General features: G+C 32.6%; 1 protein-coding gene across 1 annotated transcript in view; it reads right to left on the bottom strand.

The window, feature by feature from the left end:
* Positions 1-13,247, bottom strand: part of t (C45 family peptidase tan) — a 49,675-nt gene that overhangs the window by 20,097 nt on the left and 16,331 nt on the right. Inside the window, exons 3-5 of the mRNA XM_085942861.1 lie at positions 9,264-9,461; positions 2,245-2,352; positions 572-673 (exon numbers count right to left, since the gene is read on the bottom strand). Coding sequence (XP_085798987.1) covers positions 572-673; positions 2,245-2,352; positions 9,264-9,461 — 408 coding nt within the window. The remainder of the gene's footprint in view (positions 1-571; positions 674-2,244; positions 2,353-9,263; positions 9,462-13,247) is intronic.

The following is a 13,247-nucleotide window of genomic DNA, read 5'->3' as shown; positions in this document are numbered from 1 at the left end:
GGCTCGAATGTGTTTAGTCCAGTTACAGTCGGTCAAAGCTAATTATTTCAATAAATTGTATCTAATTTCATGACTCGTAATTCCATCAGTAGATGTCTCTGTGTATGATATCTGAGGCGTCTAATTACAAAAAGCAATAGGTCCACAATTCGATATTTGCATAAGGCACATATTTCCGTGGCACTGTCATGAGTTTACCAGATGCTTCAGCATGGGAGACGCCATTTCAAATACTGAACGTTCCCTTATTGGTTGACTTAAACATGTGCGAAATCAACCATGCTTTAAATAATATGAAACACGGACTTGGCGCTTTTTGTAATAAATCGAGACTTAAAATATTTTTTTTCGTAGGGTTTTGTCGCGTTTTGGAATTTATAGATCAATACATATTGTGTAAAATTATACAAAGAATATGTGCGTATTTTTTCTCGATTTTGACCAAATGTGGACTTATCGCTTTTTGGAATTAGACGCCTCATCTGTCATCCTTCCTTATAGCATTGTTGGCCACATACTAATTCCATTATAATAATGTACCTAATATTATTATATTATTATTTATACGTACTTTCCATTTGCCTTGCGGTGTGTCATTTACAATGTGAGCGCACAGAATATAAAAATGGTTCAGCACCTCGGCTAAAGCGTCCTCAGTATGCGCCAAAATTTCCTGGAATTGTGAAAATATTCTTACTGATATGCCAAAATATAAACATTTAAAGTGTTTATCATACCTACACTGAAGTGCAGAAAATCGACATTGAATAAGAGTAGTGTAGTAGTGGACATTTTCTGGATGCAATGTCGAGATGATACCTATTAGGCTATTAGCTATAACTAAACTGTAACTTGTACGAGTTGCCTTCAAGTCAGGGTGCTTTGTGTCATCGACAAAAGGTGAAGATTTGTATTTTGCAATGTATTTTAATATAATATTTTTTTAAAACCATTTTCGATCCTAAGATGAATACATGTATTAATTAAGGCGCTAAGTACCAAAAAAATAAAAACTGACATTTTTATAGAAAAATGTTCTACATACCAACGCCAATAACTTCAACTATAGTCCAAGTGCCTCAAGCAAGTCAAAAAAATACAGCAAAATAATTAAACCTGTCGACGTTGTAAGTCCGTTGGCGTGTTTTATTTATAATGGTGTAAGTAGCACTGCAGTGGTCAACGGCATTCAATATAAAATAGCTGACGATGGTGTGTTGACACTTGCGAGTTCTTAATACCTAAAATTATAGAAGCTGCCGTGATTGCTTCACATTGTAAAACTACATTTTTCAAAAGGTTTGCTTCATGAAATTTTACTGCAATGACTCGGTATTTTGTAACTACATGCAATACTACTTTTTGGTACTTAGAGCCTTATTTAATACACGTATTCAGATGATAAATAGTCCTCCACAGATTTTTGTTTTTTTATGAGAAATGGATGTTAGCCACATGCTCAACCTGTTAGGTAATTTTTTGTCAGATACGAGATTTGAACGTGGATCTCACGACATTATAAACCAACGCGTTAACCGCTCAGAGTCATCATAATATCATATTACTTTTCTTTGTGTTTCATGTCATGTTATAAAATTTATATGTCATGAACTTGTAATTTATAATATTTACTAATTTTAATAAAGAAATAGCTTGAGTTGCAAATTTCCCATTTTTCTTTTGACAATAATAATTAGAGAAATAAAAACATTATATTATAATAATATAAATTTTGCTATTTTACTTATAATATAGTTAGTGTTGTTTGTATTACAAAAGAGGGGTGGTAAACGTTGGAACGAATACGATTATTACAACTTTTGAAAGCAGTGTTTTCCACGAAGCGGAAGATGCGGTCGCTTTGTTAGAAAGAACCGACATCTTAGTTTTAAAAATCATAAGGGAGGCCCAAACTTGTCAACGCCTTAGACCTCCACGTACCTATTTCTACCGCTGTTTGAGAGTAGGTTTCGTAGAAATGTTTTAATTCTCAGTAGATCATAATATGCATATAATTTCTTTGTTGGTTAAAGTTTGATAGTTAGTTAAAGATAATGAAATAGGTAGGTATGCACTAAGTCTGTCTAAGGGCGGCACTTTACCTATGGACGTCACTGGTCTCATTTCCATATATTTAGACTATACCTCTATAATAGAAGACAGCTTTCTGAAATGTATTTGAGAAATATGAATTTTTTGTGAGAGTTTTGTTATATAGATTTATCCTTGACGGATGACACTTACAATTCCTGGCTCATTAAGGCAAACATCACTGCAGCCCGTTGGCTTATTGTTGACAGTCACATTCTCAGCAACGTTTGGCGTAATATCATCCATCTGAAGCAGGAACAACTGGGAAAAGAAAACGATTTATATTATAGACAGTTGATTTAAATACTATCTACATACTAAACATCTACCGCATATTTTTATATAGACCAAAATTAATTAATAATCAAATTACTAACATTAACGATGTGTGTATAACAATAAATGGATACGTCATGATTGTGGCTGTATCACTGCCATAATCATTGTTTGACAAACCAAGGTGGATCCTGAGATTCTCCAATAATTCTTTCCACTTATCCCTATCGACGCCTGAATGTACAGCTCTATATAGCCGGTGAATTTATTTCTTTAATTTTATTTCTCCTGCGCTCTGTTACTCGACATTACTCTGTCTGTTTGTATCGTACAGATGAAGATGATCTAGCCTGCGCAATCTCCTAATCTGAATTGATTCAACTGTACTGCAATTTTCGTACGTAACGTAGGCCTCAGCATTATGATTTCTCTAGTCTGTTAGGTCAATAGGCAAAGTGATGCCGATAGGCAACATATTTTTAAACAATTTATAGTTTTAATGTATTTTATATTTATTTGGCGGTAGATGAGGTGGAGGAGATATAAAAGATTGTTGTTGCTTGGATACTGTGAGGGGAGTGTTTATTTCTCATTACAAGAATAAATAAATACAATAATAAAGATGACAGCATGAGGTTATAATCGCGTGTATGGATGTACTGGGGAGATCGATGTGATCGAGAGATTGATTATTTTAACGTACTGAGAGACTGTACTCGAGTGGAATGTCGAGCAGCGCTCGGAATGGAGCAGAACGCCCTGGAGCGCCGTTCCGGTTCGTGAATTCCTCGAGAATACCGTTCCGTCTCGTGGAATCCTCGAATATACGGTTCCTTCTCGTGGAAGATAGCAAGATGTCTCGTAAAATTCTCGAGCCTCATCAGAATATTTCATATGGCGTTCTGGTTCAAAATATTTTGAAACATAATAAAATAATTATCTTTCTATTAAACAATGATTTTACTGGTTGAAAATCCCTGATTATTGTTCCTACATATGTCGATACAAATGGGTGCCACAATTAGCCAAGTTAAAATTTTGTTTTTAGAGATACATCGAGCTAGGTTTCTGGACAACCCATGTGTCTAATAATAAAAAAATAAAAGTTTTTATTGAAGAAAGCACCTTTAGATTTATTACTCTCTTCCGTTTTCTTAATAAGACAATATGATAATATAATAGTATATTATTACAACAGTGTTTTTTTGCGTGCAGACAAAATCACAAAATACATCATTTATTTAGGGTACCTGGTATTATGGGTATAGATTATAGAAGAATGTAAGGTAGATGGTTTGTGAAATACAAAAGTATCATGATGCAATCAATCCACTTTTTGAATATTTACGTCATTCTTATAATAGTAATATATACAATGGAAAATGTATTAGGCCCTCATAAACCCCTGCAGGTAGATTGTTTATGAAAAATGGTAATGCCTTCTACAATTTTCACTTATTTATTACTAAGCTTAAAATAATATCGATATTGCTAATTTAAAAAAAATGTATTAGGCTCTCATAGAACCCTGCAGGTAGATTGTTTTTGAAAAAATGTCAATGTCTTCTAGAATTTTCACTTAGATTAAAATAATATTCATATCGCATATTTTGAAAAAAAATGTATTAGGCTGTCATAAAACCCTGCAGGTAGATTGTGTATGAAAAATAACAATGCCTTCTAGAATTTTCACCTATTTTTGATTTGCCTATTTAAAAATAATGTATTAGGCTCTCATAGAACCCTGCAGGTAGATTGTTTTTGAAAAAATGTCATTGTCTTCTAAAATTTTCACCTAGCTTAAAATAATATTCATATTGCATATTTTGAAAAAAATGTATTAGGCTGTCATAAGACCCTGCAGGTAGATTGTTTGTAAAAAATGCAATGCCTTCACCTATTTATAAAATAATATTGATATTCCATATTTTAAAAAAATGTATTAGGCTCTCATAAAATAGAGATCATAAATAAGGTAGATTGTTTGTGAATGAAATATAAAATTATCATAATGTAATCTACTTTTCAAATATTCACTACATTCTTATCGATGCACTGGAAAATGTTTTAAGAACTCATAAACTTATGTAGGTATATTGCTTTATAATCAATTAAAGAAAATTGTTTTTGATTATTTTTTAATAGTACCTACATGGTAATGGCAATTTATTTTAGAATTTTCGCATTCTTACTTAGTTTAAATATTGAGTAATGATATTTTCATACTAGGCGAATGTATAAAATCACTGTAGAGTGTAGGTAGTAGATGGTGTATGAAATACAAAAATAGGTATCATGATACTATTTACTTTTAGAATATTCTCCACATTCTTATAAAGGCACTGGAAAATGTCTAGGCACTCATACAACCTATGCGGTACTGTTCGGTTATGAGGAATACAGCGGAAAACACATTTTGAAAATACCCGATATACTGGATTATTTGTCAGTTTGGGTTAGTTTAGGTTAGGTTAGGTCGGGTTAGGTGTGGTTAGGTTAACCTAACAAATAATCCAGTATATCGGCTATTTTAAAAATGTGTTTTCCGCTGTATTCCTCATAACCGAACAGTACCGTAAATAATATTAATAAATACGGAATTAAGCAACAAGATAATTTTAAACCAGCGGCACTCCATTTCAACTTCCTACCAATAAGAAAAACAAATAATTTAGATAGTTCGATGAACCAAAGGAACACTTATATTTATTTTGTGAACCTGATTCTAAATCACCACACCAGAGCTAGTCAAAGAATCTAGGTCTAAGTTTGTTTAAAAGTATGCATATTTAATAAAGAATGCTACATTCGTAAAACTTGTGTATTAATTGAATACCTAATTTTATTAAATTAATTTATTATGATGTTCATACTGTGTTGTTCTTGATGCTTGATGCTCTTGCTTTTTCGTACATGTTGGATTTTGATTAGATTAAAAAATAGTTTTATTAAAATATTTCCAATTTACTAAAAATCAGAGCTTTGAATAAAGTAGCACGTGTCTTGTCTATATCTATCTCAAAGGCTGTTTGAGACTTTCACGGTTGTTTGTCATCGTAATTGATTTTTGGGTTTTCATCGCATGGACTTCTTCCTTCTTTCCTTGACGTTTCGGGCTAGTTGCAGTGCAGATGCCATTATCAAGAGATATCATAATCAAACATAATAATTATATTATAAAATATCGAGGAAAGAAGGAAGAAGTACACTTGATAAAAACCCAAAAATCAATTAAGACAAGGTATCTTTACTCATGTTTCCATCTACGCTTAGTTATACATTTATAATTTATTCAAACTACTGACGAAACCAATGGGAAATTGTATTGGTTTGTCCATTATTTCATGTATTTTTATGTTTCCTACTCCAATTAGATTCATACACATTTAGATATTTCGTAAACTTACATTATTATATATTTTGATGTCACAAACAACTGATTCGGGCGAATGTGGTGATGAAAATTTAATGTTTTATAAAGTACATTATGTTAAACTGAGATATTTTTGAATTACAGTTATCATATCGAATATTGCACATATTTTTTGAAAAAATATTGAGCGTTCCGGTTCGTAAAATTTTCTATTTCGAGCACTGATGTCGAGTAACGGACTCGATGAGTGTGTGAGGATTTATGGATTGTCCTTATTTATACTTATGCAGCCCATATACTACAGGAGACATTGTCACAATTAAAAAATCATAACAGACCTTACTGATATACTTCTTGATTTTTTTTTTGAATTATTGATAACCATATCCTTGCATTTTCGTACAAGGTTGTTATTAGTAATTTTGAACAATCACAAACACCCAGGCTTTGAGAAAAACACATAAATATTGTGTGTCCTGACCGGGAATCAAACCCACGAACTCTCGGGTGGAAGACAAGCGCCTTACGCACTGCACCACGAGAGCCGCCGATATACTTATGATTGAGAAAATGCTGACATCGTTTTCGCTCTATTTTTTTGTTTTGACAACAAAACATACATCGATGATCCAGAATTGAACGGTAACAAGTCAAAAATTCAACATTTCGTGATATTGGTCAGAAACAATTCGAAAATAATAATTTAGATACCTTGAGAGCCAAAAACCCATATGAAATTTTACAAACTTTCAAACAAAACCAATTTTGTACAGATCCTTATCGAATTGTTTTCATTTAAAACTGGCGATCGACTATACGTTTCAATTCAGAGTAGATAAATTCTGACATGTATCCTTTTGAATCTTGTCAAATCTTGTGTATTGTAAAATATTAAAACACGATTATCTCAAAACTACGTTTTTTGAGTTGTTACTGTTTAATACTATGTCATCGACATATTAAAGTATATCACCCATGTAATGCTGAGTGGTATGGTTGCTAAAAAAATCATAGATTTTTCTAAGACAGCTAAACTGTGTCGTTAGACACCTATAAATTTAAACCTTATTTATTTATATCAGATCCAGCTTCAACATATTATACTATATAACATATTATATTAACTAAACCAAAATTAGTAGAATTTCCGTTAGTAATGACTTAAGTCAATTTAATTGATAAAATATCGTAATGCATTATGAATAAGAATAAATAAAAATAACACACATTTGTGATAACTGATAATAAATACAATAAATCATTTTTCCCTTACATCAAGCTAGAAATGGGTTGGTCGACATTCTAACGTATATTATCTATTATTATTACGTTACTAGCATATTATATTAACGGTAGAGGTAGGTTAGTGATGTTATGAAATAAATTTCTAAGAGAAGAACCAGTTTTTGCAACAACAACAAAAAAATATTATAGCATACAAGGACGTATCAAAAATATTTTTGCGGCAGTATAATAATTATAGGTATTGATTGACATACCTACAGTAATAACACAAAAAGGTATTTTTAAAGAATATTTTTTATACTATTTGGGTGAAGGAAACACGTCGATTCAATGATATATTATAAGGTAGAGGTACCTACATTAAACCTGAGATTTAATTGTTTCAATTCAAAGAACCATCTACATCAGTGGTTTCTAAACTGGGGGCCGATACTGGTTCAAAGGGGGACGCGAAAGTTTAGCCAGTAATGCTTCATTGTTTCGTGTATTCAATTTCGTAGAAAAATACATATTTTACGCGAAATTTTTAGGCGTCAAGATTTTTTAAATTATGGGACGTAGTTACATACAGTTTAGAAACCACTGATCTACGTGGACATTTAAAAAAGATTTAGAGCTGTTGAACGGGTCAAGGTTGTTGCAAATTTACCTTTATAATACGAAAACAAAGTTTGAATTTTAAGAGATGGCTATAAGGATATTAGGATTAGTATACACAAGATTTTTTTATTTAAGCTAAATATTGTCCATGATTTTCGATATATAAAAAAAAATATCTAGGTTTGCATTATGCGATATTATATGATTACTAGTATTAGATATTTGCAATCTTGAGATTTATCGATCCCATAATCCTGGGATTATATTTTAGGATTAATTTTGGTCCAAACTACCGTACTATCGTGAACTGAAGATCATAATATGTTCAATTAAAGAGAGTTAGAATAAAAAAAATCGGTGTGTGTACTTATGTACGCGCGTTAGAAGTTATACTTCTTTGGAGTAACAAAACAAAATAAGCCGTTACCTGAGTCTATTAATACTACGGTGGATTAGGTTGATGAAAACCTACACGGTTCATCTGTGTCTCATATAGCACATGATAATTGTAATTTAATTATTATATTGGACCAAAACTCATCTTTGCCATACAGCGGTTATAATCGATTCAGAAGTGCCCATGATGAATAAATAATAAAAAATCAAATTTTAATAAGTATATATTTTTTTTAATTGTGTAGGAACATTCATAAAATTTATTTATTTATTCATATATAATTTTACTCATAATTTAAACTTATATACATATAGCCTCAAATCTTGATACACAATCTTTACAATGAAAAATATATATACACTCCAATATACATAAAGTTTTATGAATATAAATTAGCAGTGTAGAGTGTTAGTCTCCAGAAATTTGTTTATAAACATATACCTATATTTATTACGATACAATATTGGTAGCTTACAACACGTGCTGTTTACTTGGTTGTATTGAACGACTAACTAAATGACACTATGCGCATGCGCATGTAACACTGAGACCGTAATGAATATAATCATATTAATAAATTGTGTTGCATCGGCGCACAACTTCCGTCACACGCCAAACGTGTTACATCGGTGCGCGCAACTTCGTCACACGCTAAAAATACACTCTGACCTGTTTTCCCAAACGCGCCAAAAGAAGTATAATTTCAAAAATCTAATGGACACTGGCAGTTCTAGCCAGTCCTTTTAATTTAATATTAATTTAAAATTACGTCATTGATTCAATGAATCACCCACGGCCTGCCGTGGGAGTAAGAGAAAGAGAAGACGTGAAATCACGTTCTTTAAACTGATGCGTAGTTTTCGCTTACAGTCGTGCAGTATGCACTTTGCTTATCTGTATAATAGTTTGACGATGGTGCAATGAGTGCCTAATAGAAGATCAAAACTTTCACAACAAATGGAAAAATGAGAATTTTTCTGTAACGGCGAAAGACTGTTTAATTTGTAATGTCTCTGTGTCTTCAGCCAATAACATAATACGTTTAATTACATTGAAGAATGCCAATAAGAGAGTGTAGTGGATCACTGCCAATTTTGATACTGAATATTAGTTCACAGCCTGGTTGAAGTTAGACATCCCTGTGGTAGGTATATATATTATCTTAATTTGGAAAACATAGTGAAGTCCAATTCAATTTCAAAAAAAATGTTAAAATCAAGCTACCAGCAGTAGTACTAGTACGAATATATTGAGGTGCTGGTGAATGAATAATTAATTTACCTTATAGAAAGGCACTCCAGAGCCTTCAGCGGTCCCCTCCAGCTCATGGATATACTGTGGATAGTTAGCTTTCGTCACTTTTAGCGTCTCGTCGTAAATTTGTCGACCGCCGATCGTGTTGTACAGGGGAATGTAGGTATCGTTCAGAGGCCCGTTCGTTTTCACCATACTCTGGATAAGTCCACTGAATACACGTCCCTGCAAAAACAAAAAAACAAAACAAATAAAACAAAGGTTCTGATTAAAATCGTGTATCAGTATTCCCAATCTTGGTCACGATAACCACTTGCGACGGGTCGCAATGACTCGTTAGTCGGCTCTCACATCAAAACTCGTCCGCCTGCAACGTGTCGAATATGTCGATGTGGCGTCATCATTATTCACAAAACACATATTACCAAATGGAGCTCCGCAGATTGGTTGAATGCGACTTTTTAGTTTGAAAAAAATATCTACTGTTACAATCGACACGTTGCATGATTTTCTGGCTGCGAGTCGAAGACGCCAGGATGCATACGAACACCTACGAATTGGTCATTCCTATACCGGCTCGTCGATCGCCGCATCCAAATATCTATACGTTTCGAAGGTTACTTGCGATTGTTGCTAGGTAGATGTGTTGCTAGGTAAGGTTACGCCCTTTTCCCTAAACACAGTCGATATGCAACACTGGATCGATGTTCTTGGAAAGTTTGATTTATGGCTGTTCGGCAGACGAGGCTAGTTTAGATGTAAGAGCTGGATTATAGTTTGTAGTTTAAATCAATGGTTTATACCTGCAGGCCAGGTGTCTGGAGAATGTAGAGTATACGCTTCATAACTTTGCACTCTGGTCTAGGATGAAAATGATGTAATACATATTTAGGTACATATTCTAAAAATATTTTTTTTCCATATATTATCTATTTATTTATTTATTACTTGGTACATAATATATTAATTATTACAAGTGAATTTGATCTAATTTTATGCGAGGTAATCAGGCAAAGAGGCGTTCGTTAAGTTTAGTAAAAAGTGCAAAGTTATAAAACGTATAGTTACTCTACCCGGGAATGTGCTGAGGTCAACATGACAAGAAAAAAAAATATAAACACATTTTCTTCTATTTTATACGGCATTTGGTGCATTTAATTAATTCGTGTAAACATACTGACGTTCATACCGACTCTCCCCAACGTTTCAAGGAAAACCGCTACCGGTTATTTTGTCATAAATATGAAATAAATCATGTTTTTTGTTTAGGTTAGGCTAGTAACCTGACAATATATAATAAGAAAGTTGAAGTTAAGTTTGTTATATATATGAATTATCAATTTGCTATATACCAAGTGTTTTGTCCATTTCATTATTATGGAATGATAGATTTTACTGATCAAAATATCTCTTTCACTATTATGGAATGATAGATTTTACTGATCAAAATATCTCTTTCACTATAGTGTTACTTACCCACACAATAATAATACATTGTACACACAATAATAGTACAATATTGTTACGGCGTGGGAGGCGATGTAGTACCTACTACCTAACTACCTAGTACCTAAATTGTGATTTGACAAAATTAAAAATGTGCTTTGGGGGGATTAGGATGTTTAAAAACATCAACCCGGCAATATTTTATTTACCACCACACCACTAACTCCATCCCGATTGAAATAAAATCCCAACTTGGAGCTTTCTGTCGTTCATAGAAATGTAACTGGACGTAGAAAGGTTACAGTATGTAGGTTTATTGATCGCGTCAGTTAAAAAAGCTGTAGAGAACGATGACTGCGATGGAATGCATGCGATGAAGTGTATTTTCCACAGTAAGATCCCATACTAACATCTCCGCGAAATCATTGTGATACCCGGATCTCTTGCTATCTTAGCGTCGGCCTCCAAGGAGTTCCTGCCACGATGGAACTCCAGATTCAATGACCTGCGTTGATGGTAGAATAGCGATTGTTCGACATTCGCTGCTTCATTAAGATTGTGGTCTTCATGAGCAGTTTATGATTCTCCTCTGGTTGTCCATGGATTTAGCTAAGTAGATTGCTGAGAGCAATACACATTTAAAACTTACACTTTCACTTGAGACTGTACGCATACGTCGCATACTATATGTGGCTTTATCAAAATGACTTTCTAGGTGGCATGCTTACATACTGTGGTAAAGTTGAGCCCCTTTTTATTATTTAGGTCTTAGGACTTAGTTCAACCAATAGGAAAAATCACAGAAGAATAAAGCCAGTAGGTACTTATGAGATATAAAATAAAAAAGTAGTGGTCCCTATAACAGACGGACACAGGAAGCATAATTAAATCAAATTAAATTGAATTTTGATATTTTTTATATTTAAATGTTTCTCTCGGTTTTTTGCATATTTCTTATAATATTCTAAACTTAACTCAATTAGTGCTAACATCGCGACTGGCGCGTTTGGAGTCGTTGGCCATTAGATATAATTAACGTGTTATTTAAATGTGGTAATTGAAAGGTTAGCAGTGATTGTGGAAGTCGTAATCTTATAATTTGTAAATTTCTTAAATGGGATTAAATAATGTGTAATTTTTGAATCTTAATTTTATCGATCTGGCATAAGGGTGTTCGTCCTCTTCCTCATTTACCGTTTACGCTGCCAGTCATCACCGGTATCTCTAAATTATCACCTACCTTCGGGGCCATATCACCAAATACCTGACATTAGATATATGGTTGGGATTTTCCCTTTTATCCCCAACTCTTCAAGTATGGATCTGTTCGTACCTACTTATGGCGGACCAGAGGATCCCGATCACACGCCTCCAACGCCACGTATTAAAAGCATCGATCCCTTTTCGATTTGTTTCTTTATTTTATAGCGTTGATACTAACAACACGAATGAAAGTATTGAAGGTCAAAACCACTCTAATCAATAATAATAAAAGCAAAAAAAAAACTATATCTACGTTTCCCTGTTTTGTATCATATATCACATATCATATTTCACTTAATTTAATATGTAACAAAATGTAAAAAAAAGAAATACAAACAGATATTAGGTATTGTGTACTTAACCTTGCGGTTATAATGCTCAAACTATCAGCTCATTAATCTTGTAAATCTACTGCCTGTCGACATAATCTGTATTTTATGTTAAATAGTAAATTAATATGTAGAAAACATATTTGGCGATAAAGATACGGTCAAACGCAACGAATTAGTACGACATTGTTAAAAACTTACGTAACTCGATCATTTCAATGTAGACCTTGATTTAATTTACGATACAGTGCTAATTTGAAGGATAGTGTGCACATAATATGTAAATTATTATTCATTAATAATAATATTTAGTTACAAGTTCAATGTTGTCAAGAGAAACTAACTTTGCTGGTCGCTTTAATGTTTTATTATAAAGGTAAGGTAAAGAAAGATACAAGTTTGGTAAGTGCATCATAAAATACAATTTTATTGAAGCGTTTTAAACTGAGATTATTAATAATATAAAATTTTAATGAATTTAAGTTTTGTACTAGGTATTCAATTTGAGTCGTTTTTTTTGCGATCTGATGGTAAATACACACAGACAACGAATACAGTCAATTCTAACGTATATAATAAATTAATACAATGCAGTAAAAACCGTATTACCTACCCATTCAGTCAAGGATCAAAGTATATGAACAAAATATTATAATAAACAAATTATGAATACATAGTTGAAGTGTTTGTAAAAAACACTGCCTAACAGATAACTACGAAACCCGGGTACCAAAAAACAACGACTCAAATGGAATAGTACAAAACTTTAACCATCAAATAGGTACCCTCGGTCGTTAGTATTAATATTATACCATATTTTGTTTTATTTTATATAAAAAATATAGAAGTATAATAATTTATTAATCCAAATACGTAACAAATAATTAATTTGTGTGCGATGTAATTAATCAGTCAACACCACCCGTTTCTATGGCGAACGTTTTTATTCAAAGTTTTCAAACTAAGTTACGTA

The sequence above is a fragment of the Rhyacophila brunnea genome, unplaced genomic scaffold, assembly GCF_057557595.1.
Source record: "Rhyacophila brunnea isolate RB1 unplaced genomic scaffold, BYU_Rbru_1.0 scaffold_1, whole genome shotgun sequence".
Classification (NCBI taxonomy): Eukaryota; Metazoa; Arthropoda; class Insecta; order Trichoptera; family Rhyacophilidae; genus Rhyacophila; species Rhyacophila brunnea.
The sequence above is the reverse complement of the archived record's forward strand: the minus strand, read 5'-3'. Positions and strand labels throughout refer to the sequence as shown.